This window comes from Schistocerca americana, chromosome X (genome assembly GCF_021461395.2).
Source record: "Schistocerca americana isolate TAMUIC-IGC-003095 chromosome X, iqSchAmer2.1, whole genome shotgun sequence".
Classification (NCBI taxonomy): Eukaryota; Metazoa; Arthropoda; class Insecta; order Orthoptera; family Acrididae; genus Schistocerca; species Schistocerca americana.
This window is the reverse complement of record NC_060130.1, coordinates 303510660-303528711: the sequence shown is the minus strand read 5'-3', so window position 1 is coordinate 303528711 and position 18052 is coordinate 303510660. Positions and strand designations below refer to the sequence as shown.

The 18052-nt window shown below is 41.1% G+C and overlaps 1 protein-coding gene across 1 annotated transcript in view; it reads left to right on the top strand.

The window, feature by feature from the left end:
* The window catches only part of LOC124554946 (contactin), a 160443-nt gene that overhangs the window by 83651 nt on the left and 58740 nt on the right, over positions 1–18052 (top strand). Inside the window, exon 15 of the mRNA XM_047128645.1 lies at positions 15660–15800. Coding sequence (XP_046984601.1) covers positions 15660–15800 — 141 coding nt within the window. The remainder of the gene's footprint in view (positions 1–15659; positions 15801–18052) is intronic.

The following is an 18052-nucleotide window of genomic DNA, read 5'->3' as shown; positions in this document are numbered from 1 at the left end:
ACCAACTGAGCTACCCAAGCACAACTCCCAGCCCATTCTCACAGCTTTACTTCCGTCAATGCCCCGACACCTACCTTTCTAACTTCACAGAAGTTCTCCTGTGAAACATGGGGAACTAACACTCCTGGAAGAAAGAACAACTTTTGTGGAATTGCTTTATAGTATAATCCTACTTTAACATTTTCAGAACTAATATTCTCCCACTATTAATAACATTTGTTATTGCTCCAGTCAAATTTCCTAAGTTTGCAGTGTTAATTTGCACCCACTTTTGCGTTAACATTTTTATAATTTTGTCATGATTTACACTTTATGAAACAGTGTTGCTGGAGAAAAAACTGGCGTAATTGACATAAAACGACCCTGGCATGACATCGGTCTTTTCAGTTAACTTTCATAACACCTGGGTGCTCCACACAATTGGTAAAAGTTGGAACAATTTGTGCTTTGTCTCCTGCCACATACTTTCTCCCTCTACCTGTGAAGAATTTTGTAGTAACCACACACACAAGTCACCACACACACAGAATGGTAATCACTTTAATGAGAAAACTGTTTAGAACTTCCATACACAGTCAGAGTACAATGCCAGGGGAAATCCAATACAGTGCCAACAGCCCGAAAGGAAAGTCAACACGAGAACACACAATAACAGATTGAGGCAGAGTGCCCTCCACTCCATTATTATAATGTGTAGGTTGCTCGTCAGTCTCTCGAGGTGGTGCTGTCAGTCGTCTGTGCATGCCAACCTCGATGCAGTGGCACTTCCAGTGTTAGGTTGTACCACCGCTTGGTGTCTGGACCTGCACCGCTGGCACGGATGAGTTGTATTATGACAGTAGTTGGTGTCAGGCTACTGGTATGATGCACAGAAAAATGTTGAAATAGGGCTACCGCAGTCCTCGCCCCTTGGAGGGCTGACTGTTAGACGATGCAACCCCGGGGTCCCTCCCCCGCACCATGGGACGACATAGGTACCCAGGAAACAGATGTCCATGCCTTCCTGATCATCATAGGCAGGTGTCCTTGATGAGGACAGAAGCCCCCTGCTATTAGCTGCAACTGGAGAGTAGGCCCGGGAACAGCTCTGATAGTGATGTCTCCCCCGTGGGCAAATGTCCAGTGGTGCAACACCAACAAAGGCGGCAGATGGGGTGGAGGGGGGTGCTGAAGATGAATCCATGGGGACATCTGGCAGCTCTAGGGCGGGAGCAGGAACTGGCTGCTGGACCGGCACATGCGAACTCCTATTGAGTGAGGGCTGGAAAAAGTAATAGATGAATGTGTGATGGACAAAGGGCTCAGCCTAGAAGCTGGAGCCAAAAACAGGGAAGGTACCCCCAGGGATGGAGGAGAAGACAAAAACCCGGACACTACAAAGGAGGCTGTGCAGATGCAGCAAACGCTGGTCCCCTCTGCGGGCGTAATTGATTGTGATATCAGGCCACCAGCCTGTCCTCCATATCCAGCATAAAGTGGAGTTCACATATGCGTCTTAATTTGGCACCACAGCTTTTGGCTTTCTGTAGTGGCATCATGAGGCAGTGCATATACAGGGTGAAGCAAAATTCACTCACTCGGGCTTCGCAGTGCGACTCCTCACATGCCAGTGATAGCAAAAATGTGTCTCACAAAATTTCGGCGTGCAAGTACATCCGGCATAAAAAGGACATTAAAGAGTGGCAATCTGGCAACACTGTAACCACATGTATGGTAACTACCTGTGTCAGCACATCTTAGTTCTGCTGTACAGTTGGTGCAGTGGGTACAGTTTTTGTTAGCATGCAGGAGGTTGAGAGTTCGATCCTGGGTTGGGCACCTTTTTTTTTTTTTTTTTACTGTAATATACACCATTTCTTAGGTCACATGTATCGTAAATTTACAACATTTTGTAATGCCGAACATAACAAATATGTGGTTAGACAAATAAGAAATGGACAGTTGAAGCAAATGGCATGTCATAGGACAGAATAACTACAAAAACAATATCAATTTCGAGATGCTAAAGATAATGGCACAGTACAATAACACAACATCTACTTGTCATTTATACTACATATAACGTGAGTGCTCAGATGTCGTACATTATCAAGCAGTGGCAATAATAATGCCCATATTAATGACCGCATGACCTTCATAACAGAATACGCTGTTCTCAGAACAACAGGTGCACAAAGCGACCTCCCTGCACATCTAAACATTGCGCAACCTGCTGAATCATTCAGCTCTGGGCTCTTTGCAGCAAAGCTGCGTCCACAGTAACAAGAGCAGCATGAACACTCGCTACCAATTCTTCCACATTGTCAGCAGAGTGGAGTACGTGTGCTCCTTCAGGTTTCCCCACTGGAAGAAATCCAGGGGATTTAGGTCAGGTGAACGTGGTGGGCATACAACTGGACCTCCACGTCTGAGCCATTTCCCTGGGAATGTTCTGTCCAAATACTGTCGCACATTAATTCCAGAATGTGGAGGTGCACCATCATGTTGGAACCATATCCTGTACTGAACAGGTAATGGAACATGTTCCAGCGCATCAGGCAGATAGTTTGCGAGGAATGTACGATACCTTCATGCAGTCAATTGGTCAGGCAACATGTAGTGGCCCAAACACCTGTCGTCTGATGTTCCGGCCCATACGTTGATGCCAAAGTGAACTTGATATCCACAGTCGTGAGTGACACAGTGGTGGGCATTGTGCATATTGAAGACAACCTCGTGAGTGAATGCTGCTTCATCCAACCATATTACAGTGTTCACAAAGTAATCTTTGCCATCCTGTTGTCATTGGAACCATTCACAGACTTGCATCTGCTGATGGCGATGTGCAGGATGCAGGTATTGTGTGAAAGTATAATGATAAGGGTGCAGCCCATGCTCATACAGCACGTTAACGACTCTGCACTGTGAGACGCGCAGCTACCTTGCTCTGCTACATGTACTTCACTGAGGTTCTTGGTGTATGACCTTCAGAATAGCTTCCTCAGTAGCTGGAGTATGGAGAGTATATGAATGACCTCTGTCATACGATGGTGGAAGGAGAGAACCTGACTCCCGAAGGCACAGCTCCATATGACAAAACACATTCTTATCTGGATAGTGTTGATGAGGATAATTAGCAGCATATTCATGAGTGGCAGCACCAGCCCGGTTATCAGATGCACCAAGGACCAGAAGCATATTCACATATTCATCGTTTTTGTATGCCATATGTCCGCCACACCGGTTTAGAGGTTTACAATGAGAAAATTTGATACGTCTACGCATGTACATCGGAGTCTGTCATGGCTACGTTACTCCGCTCGCAACTAGTCCCTGTCTGATGAACAGCGCATACAGTACAAACACACTGTCAGTCCTACGCATTATTCCACCTATCTCTCATTACCCCTCTGACAGATATTGTTCTGTATGACTCATCCTGACACCACTGATTGGAAAAGTTTGATTTTGAATTACATTGTTTCTGTAACGGTAATAGACGCGATGTTTCCGCAATCCAATCAATAGAATAATAATAATAATAATAATAATAATGGATTGAGATACGTACTAAACAGCATGTGGCTACTAGGCTCACTGGTGAAAGGCATAATTAGTGGGACCATGGTGGTAACACATACAAATAGTAAGCATTATTCGCAAAGCACATTGCTGGTCCTTCTGGTAACGTAAAGCCCTAATGAAATGTAATGGACTTGAAGAAGACAAGAATAATAGTTGGTACTAAACTATGGGGCCATTGGATGAGGGTACAAAGAAAACAGGTTTCACATCTAGTAGATGAAGTGGTTCAAATAAATTCATGCCCACGACATGGAAAGGGCTTCTTTCAAAGCTGACCAATCTTCCATTTCTAAGATTTTAGTATGCAAGTGCAAATGTTCTCTAGAGGACTCGCTGCAATCGCTGTTGATGATTAAGATGACAGATACCATACCACCTGGACTATATTTACAAAATAAAAAACATATGCCTCCACCCAGGATCGAACTATCGACCTCCTGCATGCTAACCCAAAACTGCATCCACTGCACCAACTGTACAGCACAACAAATCTGTCCAGACAGAGGTAGTTACCATACATTTGGTTACAGTGTTTCCAGATTGCCACTCTTTAACATCCATTTTCTGCCCTATGAAATTTTGTGAGAGACATTTTTTTATCGCTGGCATGTGAGGAGTCACGCTGTGAAGCCCGAGTGTGCGAATTTTGCTTCGTCCTGTATATGTTATAGTGCAGGTTATGGCCTTAGAGCTATGACAAGAGCAAAGTACAAGGAAGGCAAAACCCTAATGTTAGATCCAAAAATAGATTTCACACAGTGATAAATCAGGCTGCACAAACTAAATAAAAGAAATAACACTCAAAAATGAAAATGGTGTCTGCAGTGGCAAACTAACCAACAGCTGGTGTCTAAATATCACCTGCAGACACACCATTTTTCCAAGATTTTTAGAATTTTATCGTATTAGTTGATATAGGAATTTTGAATAACTAATTTTTAGTTTAACAGCTGCTGCGACACACTTGGGAGCTATCTCCTGCTTATAATCCACAATATATACAATGTGGTCCCACAAATCATGAAGTTTGTATGACTCGATTTTTTGGTTACATATATTAAGTTTATGTATTTGTGTATCCAAAAATCTTCTCTCTCTCTCTCTCTCTCTCTCTCTCTCTCTCTCTCTCTCTCACACACACACACACACACACACACACACACACACACACACACTGCTGCAGACAGTCAGACATAGGTTGCTGTTCTTGTAGTTGCATAAGTAGCAAAAATGTACCTGCCAACCACTGTTTTCACTTTTTGCAGTAACAAAATGAAAACACACTGAAATCGAATGGAGTGCAGCAGCAATTACTCCACAATAACTATCGCAGGATGTTCATGTTTCAGTATACTGCCACCAGGGAGCATTGGTGATGGAAAGTAGCGCAACAAAGTACAACCAAGTTGAACTATTTGTGGCATGACAAAAGTTCCATTTCTTTAAGTTGAGCCACTAAAAACTGGGAGTTCACACATGCAACTGTAGTATGCCACCTGCTGTGACAACGCTTTTGTTGTATGTGTGAGCCCGTCACAAAGACTTGCCAACCCCACTATTTGTTGATAACTGCCCGAATCTAATGCTCACAGTGACTAAAGACGCAAGCCCAGGCGGTGGTGTGCAGTGCAGCAACCAGGTTGCCATAGGTGAGCATGGAGAAATCAGGAGGATATGCAGCACTGTACCCAGCTGGTGCCCTTGCAGCAGTTTTGTTAGGCTCCTCTTGCCAAGCGTGGACCTGGAAAATGTGAGCGCGCTTCTCCCCCGGGGTGTCTCTGAAGTACTTCTTCGTCTGATTTGTTCAACTGAGGGTGGAACAGAAGCACTCTGATGTGGTGGACAGCATGTTGCACATAAAAATTTTGAAAAGTCTGTGAGATAAACTGCAGCCCATTGTCCATCACCAGGGTGTGGGGGAGGCCTCCTATGGAGGAGATACAGTTGAGGGCCCACATTGTCAGTTCCACTGTCATGGAATGGTGGTTAACAATGTATGGAAACTGGGAGTAGGTATCTGTGACAATCAACCAATATGAATCCAAAATGGGCTTGTACTGACCACTCCCTCTTGAATATGCTGCCACACCTGCTGAAGAACAGCATCTGAGTCAATCGTGTGAGTTTATTATAGGGAACCTGTCCACTGAGCTGCTTTGTCAATGTAAAAACAAGACTTCACCCCGTTCAAAGCTGGGTTCAGGGCCCCACAAGATGATTTGAGAGAGCATCTTTGTTTTATTTCTAAGCCATTGGACGTAAGTGAATCTTCTAGTGAAAACGACTGAAGAAGAGTACCCACCATTGAAGTCTATTTCCCATTTATCCAGCAGATGGACCATGGGACTAAAGGTTTGTGAACTGTAATGAGGAAAAACTTGACACCATATAAGAATGCATGAAACTTCTTGATTGCATAAATAATAGCAAGGGGAGGGGGCCCTCCTCGATTGAGAAAAATTCTTAAGTGCTACATTGAGTGTTGGAACCATCTGGATTGCAGTGGGCCCATACGCCTCCCAGGCCATTCTAAGATGCATATGGGGCCAGGCACGGGACTGAATGAAGACTATTCTTCAAACTCTTGAATGCTTGTTGACATTCTGGTGTCCAAACAAATGATGCATCCTTTTTTAGCAATTGATTAAAGAGGATATTCTATGGTAACTATAATACGCAATGTTTCCTAAAAATGCCCGAATTTCCTTCACATTAGTTGGATGAGCTGCAGCACGATTGTTTGTTGGCTGAATCCTCCATTTGTAATTGGCATGTCCCAAGTATTCAGTAGAGAATTGGAAGAAATGTGTGTTATCCAGATTGCACTTGAGACCTAAGTTCCACAAGGTCTGAAACAGGCTGGAAGTTCTCTGTAGATGTTTCTCGGTGGTTTCTCGGTGGTGGAACGTGACTACAATGCCATCTAGGTAGTTTATAGAGCAAGGAATACATGTAAGTTGCTTAAAAAAAACCTTGAAAAAGGGCCAGAGCGCCCACAACCCCAAAAACCAACCGGTTCTACCTGTAGAGACTATAGGGTATGTTGACTACAAGGAACTGGTGTGATTCCTTATCCAGCAGAAGCTGTAGTACTTCTGGACACAGGATGGGGTATGTGTTGACTATAGTCCGTGCATTAATTATAACCTTGAAACCGCCACATAGACAGAGCTTGTCATTTGGTTTCTTGATAATCACCAGTGGTGTAGCTCATCTGCTAGACATTGGTTCAGTGACATCCACAGCAGTCGATCTGTTGAGTACTTACCTGTCTTTGTCACAAAGCACTAGTGGCACTGTCCTGGCTCTGAAAAACATGAGGTTGTGCCATGAGTTCGAGAGTAATATGCGCTGTAAAATGTGTGACCTTGCATAACCCAGATGAAATGTCCAAATACTCCTTGCATAGTTCATCCTATCCCTGATACAGCACGAGGTTGGGAGCAAAGTTAACCAAATCTGCGACCATGAATCCAACAGCAGTAAAAGCATCGAAGTCAAACAGATTTTCTGTTAAAACACTATCCACCACAAGGAAGTTTAGGGGTTGGACCACTTCCTTGTATGCCATCTCCGCTATAAAACTGCTGAGAATAGGGATGTGTTGTCTTTTTATAATTGACAAGGCAGCACATGGTAGAAGACAACAGAGGGGAGACAAGGCGCAGATACATGTTAGAATTAATAAGTGATGCTGCCATGCCCATATCTGCTGGTAACCTTAGGGGTGTCCCATTAACACGTACACTGATGAACAGTTTGTTGGAAATACTCACAAGATTGTCGCACATAGGACTGACGACGTTAATGTCCATAGATTGAGAGATTGGAGCTGCAACTGGTGCTAACTGAGCATGGCATACCACTACAATGTGTCCTCTTTTTTCTACAGTGGTGGCAAGAAGACCAACACTTAGGGCAGGTGGGCCAGTCATATTGAACAAAATAAGTGAAGTAGGAAGGTAACGGCTAGCGAAAACCCATCTGCTGCTGCCCTTTTTTTGTGGAGTGTGGCGGCCAGGCTGTGTTGTACCACTACGATTCCCTCTAACAAATTCATAATGAAACGCCAGTCCATATTGTTGTCTAAATTGACAACTGCCACTGTCCAGGAATCTAATTGACAGCCCACTGCACACACATCTTCAAACAATTGTGTAATAGAGAGGATTTCTTGCAAAAGTAGGCTTTTCAAATAGCAGCATCCATTGGCAGACTTCTCTGTTGGGAACCATCCTGATGATAGCATCCTGAGCCATAGTATCAGGGTAACACTCCTTAGACTGGGCACTAGTGAAACGACACTTTCGACTAAGACCTTGCAACTCTACAGCCCATATGATTGACAGGCTTGCTTCCTGCACTGGTAAAACTCCACTCTCATTGGGAAAAAAAGAAAAAGAGAGAAAGGAAAATATGGGTATCCTGGTCTTAACACTTTGCTGTCCGCAGATCTCGTACAAATTTATTTGCTTGTGCCGGCAGTGCTAATTTGGATTACTTGGCTTGTCGCCAGCCATTCTTGACGTTATCTGGAGATTATAAATTATTATGTTTTACTAATCTCATTGTTCTCATAAGTTCTCAACATTGTTCCCCTACTTTCTTGATATTTCGAAGATATATGTATGTAAATAAATACAAAATTTGTTTGTTTCATAGCTTTGTTTATTTCCATTGTCTTTGGTACTTAGTATTTCTCTTTCATATGATATGCAGCAAAATAGTCTTCAAGATGTAATGCAACTCCACAAGATGTGCACGTTAAGCCTTTTTTTTTTTTTTTTTTTGTTTACATAAATGGCAGTTTATTCGTTTTGGAAATGCGTAGGCCTATACGTTGGTGGTGTTTTATGTGACCAGAAAATCTGTCAACCGGATCATGATGGGTCGTACGTGATGTAGTGGCAACCTCCAAATTTTGCTCCGTGTATTCATCATAAATAATCGTATTGTCTCTTTTGTCTGCCATGATGAAAGGGCACAAGTACTTCTAAAAACAAAAACTTGTTGATGTGTGTAACTTATTGTTACCTAAACAAAACACCGACAGAATGCAAAAGATACTAAAGTGCTGCTGCCGGCCGTTGACTGCTATTTTGTGCACGACACCACTGTGGTGTCGCCAGATGGCAGAGTGTTAATATGATGTCAACAAGCCACACATTTCGTCAAATGGTAGGGATGTCGGATGTTGAAGAAGCGCTAACTTTACTGACAAGTGATACATTTGGGAAAAACACACAACAGAAAGAGGGCTTTGATGAAGTTAGCATCTATTACCCTGAAGGCTGTGAAGTGTTGCCAGAGGCATTTCTTATATGCCTTCCAGTCCTTGGCGGCTTGATCGTAGGCAGGGAAAACTGGTGAGGTTGTGCAAACAGGCTGGTCAACACACTTTCCAACATGGCCATGTGCGTCTGCTACTGCATTTCCAGATTCTTCTGGTTTTCCAGCTGTTGCTGCAGAAAGCTTTGAAGTGCTACCCGCAAAAAGGCACCTGTCAATGTCGTCACTTCATTGAAAAACACGAGTGATCGTTCAACTGCGCTTGTCCACCACTTGTGTAGTAACTACACACACAAGTATGGACATAGAATGAAAATTGCTTTAATGAGTAAACTGTTTAGAAGTTCCATACATAGCCCAAAATGCCAGGCCGAATCCAATACAATGCAAAGAGTCTGAAGAGCAAAACTAAGTTAACATGATAACACAAAGTAACAGGATGAGGCCAAGTGCACTCCACTCTGGGATTATATCAGTTAGATTGCTTGTCCATCTCTCGTGGTGATACTGTATGTCGGCTCTGATGCGGTGTTGCCTCCAGTGTTTGATTATGCTGCTGCACAGTGGCTGGACCTCCATTGCCAGGCACTGGTAATGGCAAGGATACAGGGTACAGAATGTATATTTGGTGTGATGAATATTGGTGGTGTACTGGTTGGTATAGTTGTGATGATTATAAATCTAGGTCTATTGTCACGGTGTGTTATGAAATGGAGAAAACACTTAAGGTTCGTAGTAGGGTAGACAAATGGTATACTTTGTTTTATTGGAAGAAGTTTTAGGGAAGTGTACCTGATCTATAAAGGAGATGGTGTATAGAACACTAGTGTGACCCATACTTTTTAGAGTGTTTGGGAATCTTACCAGGTCAGATTAAAGGTGGACAGTGAAGCAATTCAGAGGTGCCCCTGTCTACGTGGACACTTTGCAGAAATTAAAGTGTGCCATCAAGTCCAAATACCCAGGAATGTTGATAGATGGCATCATTCTGTTGCAGAATAATACCTGCCCACATGTTGTTTCATCTACACTGCAGAAGTGTCACTGGAGCACTGTTACACATCCTCCATACAGTACCGATCTCTTTCCCTGTTTTTCCATATTTTTGGGGCCCTGAACAAAGAGATTCGTTGGCCGTAGAGTTGCTTCAGGTGGATATGTATGTGCCTAGATACAAACATGATTCCTTAGGCAACCACAAATATTTTTCCACAAAGGCATTGACCATCTTGTTTCACAGTGGGATAAATGTATTAACAGTTATGGCAATTGCTTTTCAAATAATAAACAGTTTACTTACTTTTTTCCATCTGTGTCATTTTCATTTGACTGTCCCTTGTATGTCAAGCTGTATAAACTGTAGACATCGCAGTTGCATTTCATTATGAGGCTGCTTAATAGTGAATAGTAATGAGTGTTTTGTTACATTGTACTGGGTGATGTGATGCAAGAACACTTAGAATTTGTTCAGATCCAGTTCTGAAATGCTTTTTAATTTGTCCAATGTTTAACTAAATAACTTCATACAAATGCTGAGATTTAGATGGTTAAAGTTCTCGATTCACATTCTGGTAGGAGCTGGATTCAGAGTATAGTTTGACTGTCAGTGTGGTTAGTTTGGGAGGAACAAAGTCAATCTGCTCCTGTATCTGTGCCCTGTCCCTTTTTTTAATGTGTCTCTGATGTCTTTGTTGTTGAAGGGACCTTAAATCCCAGTCTTCCTTACTTCTTATTTTCCGATTTGAACAGTATGATGTGACAAGTGAAATTGCAGGGCATATTAGACTCTTTACTATGTGAGAAATCTTTAAATCACTGTATAGTTTGAAGAAGATAATTTTGAATGTCTGCAGTGGTGATTAATGTACTTGTGTCCTGTGAATTATACTACTGTATAAGCAATAGATTAAAGTGTTACTACCATTGCTAATAGAATGATTAATTCACATTTCTGATAAAATTTGTAGAGAGAAATTTTGTGGGGAAACAACACTTGAAATGGATCTGTTTTCTATTGTGGTATAATTTGGCATATTTAAAATTTCTTGTGAAAGTGATACTACAACAGTTTATCCACAAACTTATTGGACAATGACATATAGTGCCTTTTTAATGTTCATTCTTAATATAAAAAGGAGACTGTTTTGTATACATATTGTCTTTTTGTTTTTGATGTGTCTTTTGCAGGTGGAGTAAATTACACACACACACACACACACACAGAGAGAGAGAGAGAGAGAGAGAGAGAGAGAGAGAGAGAGAGAGTCAGATACATAGAAACACAGAGTTGTATAGCAGACCTAACTTAGACACACTGCCACAGAAACAAAACAGAACAAGAGATGTTCCCATTCCCCATGATAAAGCAGTCGCGGTGAATGTGGATCGAAACAGACATGGTGAATGTGGATATACAGGGTGTCCATGATTAAAATTCCAGCTTCAAAACGCTGTAGAAAGAGAGCTGCTGTTCAGAATGATGTCAAATTTGACGAGAAAATTATTGACACGGGGGAAACGTCATTTAACCAAAAAAAGTAATGAAAATTTTACCAGTAGATGGTGCTGTAAGTATCTTTTACTGAAGTAGGGTTGGCTTCAAATGACAGATGAATTCCAATATAACAGCTGTGGTTTGAGTTGCACATTACACCATCCATACTGTTCAATTTGCATAACTGCACAAGTTTGGCAGTCAACAGTTCTGACACTCTTAGTTAGATAAGCCCATCCACCACAGCAAAGTCATACTTCATCAAATGGGAAAAATTGATTGCAAATTGTCCTGTGGCCAGAAACTGCATAATAAGCAAAATGACGTGGGTTTCTAATTGTTGTGAGACTGGTGCAAGACATGTTCAGTGCGTAGTATGTTGAAATCAAGACACAAAATGTTCCACAACAGCTCGAAGTGTCTCGGGGGCCATGTTCACAATGCACTGCACGATGTGTGCCATTGCTTCACCTATGTTCATTATTGGAACACTAAAAATGACGTCTCTCAAATAACCCCATAGCCAGAAGCCACATAGATTAAGATCAGGTGATCTGGATGGTCAGGCTGTAGGGAAATGATGGCTGATAGTTCTACCATTTCTGAAATGCCTCTGCAGCAGCTGTTTCACTGTCTGTGCAATGTACGGCTGAGTGCCATCATGCATAAAAATGATCCTACCCACGCACCCATACTGTTGGAAGGGTTGGAATGACATTGGTGTGCAAAAGACACTCATAAAGTTTCCCGGTGACGACGGTACAAGTAACAGGACCCGCAGAATTCATCTCCTCGAAAAAATAGGTAAACAATGCTGTCAACCCGTACCACATAGTCACCGTTGCTGAACGAAATTGTACCAATTGACTTGTGTGCAGATTTTTAGTTGCATATATCTTACAATTCTATGTATTGACATGTCCTTGGAGATGAAAATTGGCTTTGTCTGCTCACAGAATGTTCCACGGCCATTCATTGTCCACTTGGATGTGACCAAGAAATTCCAGAGCGACCATTTGTCTTGCTGGCTGGTCAGTCAGAAGCATCTCCTGAACATGGGTGATTTTGAATGGATAGCAGTGTAAGATCTTCCATAGGATTTTTTGCACTGTGCTCACAGGCATGTCCAGCCTTCATGCAATGCCCTGTGCACAGCATGTTTGTACATCCCTGATTGACCCCTCCTGCATTGCTGTGACCACATCTTTGACAGATGTAGGATCAACTTCTTTCCTCCCTCTGCCACTTTGCATGTTAGGAGAACCTATCTTTTCAGTGTAATCATTTTGTGAGCCTTCATGGAGATAGTCATGTTGGGTGTTTCAGACACAAACTGAGGGACAGTTGTGTGCTGTGTATCTACTGTGACGCTTTAGGCACCATCTATTGGTAAAATTTTCATTATTTTCTTTCCCATGATGTTTCCTCCTGTATTAATAATATGCTTCCCATTCTGAGCAATGGATCTCTTTCTACAGCATTTTGAAACTGGAACTTTAATTATGGACACCCTATATACAAATCAAAACAAGCAAAGGAGAAAATGTTGTGGCTAGTAGAGTGCAGTTTGTTGAAAAATGGACGCCTGCATATAGAACTCGGTGTAACATGGTAAGGAGCTGTGGTGGCGTTGTGCTTTGCAAAGTGTATAAAGTTCCCCTCACCTCATGGTGAACCTCTTCTAACACGCACGCCTCCTTGAAGTTACTGACATGCAGTTCTCAGCTGCAAAAACTATAGAAAAAACAGCTGTACACATCGTAACTAGAAGTCACACTAAAATTGTTTTGTTGGTGCAAGGAATAGTTAAATAAAAGTATTTATGTGCATAATATCTCACTCCATTACGATAAGCTTTCATACACCAGTTACTACCCGGCCTTGCTCGAAACTGTACGAAGTCTGAAAAGTCCGCACACACACACATCGTTCACAACTGTTGCCAGTTTATGGTAATTATGAATTATTCTTCACCAAAAGTTTACAAATGGATTGTTTCTTTTAGAACAGCTCATTCAAATGTTGCTATAATCAGTCTCGCGGACCAAAATGTTCAAGTTCGCGAGTAAGCAACACGCCATGTGGAATTTAATTATTTAAATTTCATCAAATGTTCCAATTTTGATACTGTGCTTTAATTCAAACTCCATTCCACACTTTACAGCACTTCACGAACATTTTATTACCAAGATATCACAGTATTAATAATTTTAAACAGAGCACATATCAGTAGGTCTGATCACTGTGATGTCCTAGCTCTGACTCTACTCATCTCTTTACACAAAAGAAGCTTGTAGTTCCCAAAATACATGTGAATATGCTAATTTCTGATTGACAAAGAAACATCGCAGCCATTTGCAAAGCAGAATCAAGCTCGCTCAATCCTGCACATATGTACAGAACCAAGCAAAATTCATCACTGAGTCAGAACAGTAAATTACTAAAATAAATTTTGAAAACCACCAAATATAAAATTAATTCCCTCTTAAGTGCTATCAGGTGTTCCCCAGGGAAGCGTCCTGGGACCTCTGCTGTTCCTGATCTATATAAATGACCTGGGTGACAATCTGAGCAGTTGTCTTAGGTTGTTCGCAGATGATGCTGTAATTTACCGTCTAGTAAGGTCATCCGAAGACCAGTATCAGTTGCAAAGCGATTTAGAAAAGATTGCTGTATGGTGTGGTAGGTGGCAGTTGACGGTAAATAACAAAAAGTGTTAGGTGATCCACATGAGTTCCAAAAGAAATCCGTTGGAATTTGATTACTCGATAAATAGTACAATTCTCAAGGCTGTCAATTCAACTAAGTATCTGGCTGTTAAAATTACGAACAACTTCAGTTGGAAAGACCATATAGATAATATTGTGGGGAAGGCGAGCCAAAGGTTGCGTTTCATTGGCAGGACACTTAGAAGATGCAACAAGTCCACTAAAGAGACAGCTTACACTACACTCGTTCGTCCTCTGTTAGAATATTGCTGCGCGGTGTGGGATCCTTACCAGGTGGGATTGACGGAGGACATCGAAAGGATGCAAAAAAGGGCAGCTCATTTTGTATTATCACGTAATGGGGGAGAGAGTGTGGCAGATATGATACGTGAGTTGGGATGGAAGTCATTAAAGCAAAGACGTTTTTCGGCGCGGCAAGATCTATTTACGAAATTTCAGTCACCAACCTTTTCTTCCGAATGCGAAAATATTTTGTTGAGCCCTGATCATCAAAATAAAATAAGAGAAATCAGAGCTCGAACAGAAAGGTTTAGGTGTTCGTTTTTCCCGTGCGCTGTTCGGGAGTGGAATGGTAGAGAGATAGTATGATTGTGGTTCGATGAACCCTCTGCCAAGCACTTAAATGTGAATTGCAGAGTAATCATGTAGATGTAGATGTAGAACAAAGCTGCTTTACCAAAATCAGAATTTCATTTCCCCAAGCCCATAAACTGACTAAATAGTTTATAACAAATTCCCCAGTACAGATGACTAACACACACTTCATTCTTGAACATTCCTCACATGACCAATTACTTAACTGTGTAGTTTAAAAACTTTATATAAACAGTATTTCACATTCGCATCTTCATTCACTTTCATAACTAAGCACAATCATCGTAGCAGTTAATAAACAGTTAGAAAATTAAACAAACAGAACCGTAAATAAAATTAACAGTAGGTTGACTGCTGCTCAAACAGTGTCTGTCATCTAGTGACCTCTATCAGCTCACATAAAAACTACGTACTCTCGAGCAATCTGATGCCAGCTGTCCTGTGCGTGACTCATACTGCATATCCAATCAAGGCTGTAATGACTCATCTAAATAGGTATTATGTAGAGGTGCTACACCTCAGAGCCAGAAAAACTTTAATACCAAAAAATAATTTTAAATATGATAACTGTTTGTGGCCTCACTAAACCAACATGTAAATAAAACCAGAATTGCTACTGTGACCACTGCCAATGCTTTTAAATAAAACGAAATGCATTTGGTGTAAGGAAGACTTTGTATGATTTCAAAAGAGGTTATAACCACCATATTATTTGTTGAACATTTAACATTGATTGGACAGGTGCAGTCCAAGTAGCATTCTCTGCATACTAATTGGTTTATAAAAATCTATTAAGTTGTTTTTAATACCACTATCCTTTCTTTTTTCCCAACAATTATTATTTTCTTGTTTGAGTGAGGTCACACAGAAGTCTATAATTTAAAGAATTAAATATACACAAAATTTGACTACACCAAAAACTCAGGTGTTTATTTGTGCTGAAGAAAATGTGTTACCATTTTTTAATGTTTTTCTTGGATTTATATCAGGTGGAGTCCAGGTAACAGACATAAAGAAAACATCAGCAACTATTCAGTGGACAGATGGAGCTACAAATGGCAATCCAATATTGCACTACACAATTTCGGGGCGTACAAGATGGAATAACACGTGGATGAATCTTTCTCGAAGTAAGTAATTTCACTCTCCATTTAGTTATTGTTCCATTTGTTATTTTTATTTGGAATTAATTGAATAACATGTCATAGATTAAGTTATAATGTACATGTGATGAATTGTTTTTGCAATTTGAAATATGTAAGTGATGTGTTGCAGTGAAAGATGAGGAGTCCAGGCCCCAAATTATTATGTCTATCAAACTTTTCTGAAATCAGATGACTACTCAGATAGTTCCACTAGTGAGGTCATTACCAGATCTTGCCCCCCTTTTTTGCATCCATGTCAGTCTCTAATGAGGCTACTCATGGCAAAAGCTTAACCTTAACCTTCTGCCTACCTCATAAATATTGGAACACTCAGTCCACATTTTAATTCAAGTACTCAGAATGTACTTATTGTCAAACTAATTAAAATAAAGTGCCCAGGAAAATGCTGTAGTCATCATATGCTTGTTGTAGGATTATATTTCAACAAATATTCTGTAAGAGTAAATAGAGCTGTGACATTTGCTATGTTCATTGAGTGGTGTAATTTTAAAGCTGTTCAGTGGAGAACAGAAACCTTGCTAAATGCATTGCCATCTCTCTCTCTCTCTCTCTCCCTCCCTCTTCCCTCCCCCCTCCCCCCCCCCCCCCACACACACACACGCACTCACACACACACAATGGTAATAAATGACAAGTACTCAGGGGATCCAGTCACTGGCACAATTTAGTGTTGGATAACCTGAGTTTCCCATGTTGGAGACTGGTCAGCACCGTCAGTACTTCATTACTGTAAACTCTGGCTTGTTTCAGTGTCCGTTATTGCCTGTGATAGTGAATTTGATGCATTGCATGAAAGTATAGATCTTGGCTTAATTGCCTGGATCATGTGGATGGTAGAAACTTCTATTCTAAAAAGTGGGAAAAAATCTCAAATTGGCATTGGGCCACTGGAGTGGTGGAAAAATAATCAATAGCAGACAACCTTTGGGGCAACTGATGCACCGAAATTGCAACACAATTATGCAGGCGTGACAGGCTCAGTTGAAATCATTTTGTCTGTTCCTCGTATCTAGTATTGATGCAACAGTCATAGTACCAATACTCTGAATGGTTTGAGTTGGCTGTCATGGAGTATTATACTTGCACAATGTAGAATGCTTGACAGACTACCCCTCCAAAGTGGGGTGCCATTATATCAAAATTTAATGAGAATAACTGTACCCTTCAGTGCTAGAATATGAATATATACTTATAGGGGGATCTTTCGAAAATATGTCCTTTTGTGTATACGTCAATGTTTGGAAAATTTGCTATGAATCTGAAATTTAAAAAAAGCACACTCTTTGGCAAATTTTTGATAGAAACTGCTACAATTTGCACACCAAAGATCTGGGACAGTATCCAGTGACTGTAGAGTAGCCCAACCACCTTAATGTCAATGTACCAGAAGTAGAGTAGTGGCGAGCACACTGGACTAACATTTGGGAGGATGGCAGTTCAAATCCCTATCTGGCTTTCCAGATTTAGTTGTCCCCTCATTTCCTTAAATCTTTTAAGTCAAACACCGGAAAGATGGAAAGAACACAGCCAGTTTCCTTCCTCGAATCTGAGCTTGTGCTCCATCTTTAATGAACACATTGTCAGCAGGGTGTTAAACTCTAATTGTAGTCCCATCTTTAAATTCAGTAAGGGGGTTTAAGCCGCAATCAAATCATGGGTATGGACACAGCTGAACTGCAAAATTAGCGGGTAGTCACAGGGATGAACAACATAGAGAACAAATTCAGTAGCACACTACAGAAGATTGGTACTTGTTTTAACATACAGTTTACTAATACTTCCTGAAAATGTGGAGGGCAGTTTTATCATCTGCCAGGCATCTGATTGTGGATTGCAGAGAAGTGATGTAGATGTAGGTAAGAGACGATGTGGGTAACAGAAGACGTACTTCAGTTGATAAAAATAAGAAGAAAATTCGAAAATATTCAGCAACAAAAGGAATACAGCAATGAAAGCCACTTAGGAATGAAATCAATAGAAGGTGCACACAAGTTAAAGCAGAATAGCTGCAGGATAAATGTGATGAAATCAAAGAAGAAATGGCCATTGGAAGGACAGATTCTTCATATGGAAAAATAAAAATAATTTTCGATGAAATTAAAAACTACTGTGCCAAACTAATGAGTGCCAATGGAGTCCTGCTCTTAAATGACACTAACAGCAAGGCAACACTCTATAGTAAATAAATAACTCCTTTAGGAAGAGGAGCTACCAGC